This window comes from Haliaeetus leucocephalus, unplaced genomic scaffold, assembly GCF_000737465.1.
Source record: "Haliaeetus leucocephalus isolate CR32 unplaced genomic scaffold, Haliaeetus_leucocephalus-4.0 Scaffold577, whole genome shotgun sequence".
NCBI classification, from domain to species: Eukaryota; Metazoa; Chordata; class Aves; order Accipitriformes; family Accipitridae; genus Haliaeetus; species Haliaeetus leucocephalus.
Window position 1 is genome coordinate 7,336,386 of NW_010973013.1, and position 359 is coordinate 7,336,744.

The 359-nt window shown below is 70.8% G+C and overlaps 1 protein-coding gene across 1 annotated transcript in view; it reads right to left on the bottom strand.

The window, feature by feature from the left end:
- Window positions 1-349, bottom strand: part of SRF (serum response factor (c-fos serum response element-binding transcription factor)) — a 12,680-nt gene extending 12,331 nt beyond the window's left edge. The window contains exon 1 of the mRNA XM_010577824.1: window positions 198-349. Coding sequence (XP_010576126.1) covers window positions 198-269 — 72 coding nt within the window. The 5' untranslated portion in view covers window positions 270-349. The remainder of the gene's footprint in view (window positions 1-197) is intronic.
- Between the last annotated feature and the right edge of the window lie 10 nt (window positions 350-359).

Consider the following 359-nt stretch of genomic DNA (forward strand, 5'->3'; position numbering starts at 1 on the left):
CCCCCCGGAAGAAGCGGAGGCCGAGCCCGGTCCCCCCCCCCGCCAACCCCGGGCGGGACCGGGAAGCCGTCGCCGTTTCCGGGCGCGGCCCCGCTCGGCCGGGAAGGCGAAGAGCCCGGGGGTCCCGCCGGCTACGGACAGGTGGGTAAAACCCACCGACACCGGGAGCCCACCCTCCGTCCCCGGTGCCGCCGTACCTTCTTCATGATGCCGGTTTTCCTTTTGCTAAAGGTGGTGTAACGCCGCAGCTTGTTGTCGATGAACTCCATCTTGATCTTCACCCGGCCCCGCGTCTTCTTACCGGGTTTGGCGCCGCTCACCGCCCCGCCACCCCCACCGCCGCCTCCTCCTCCACCGCC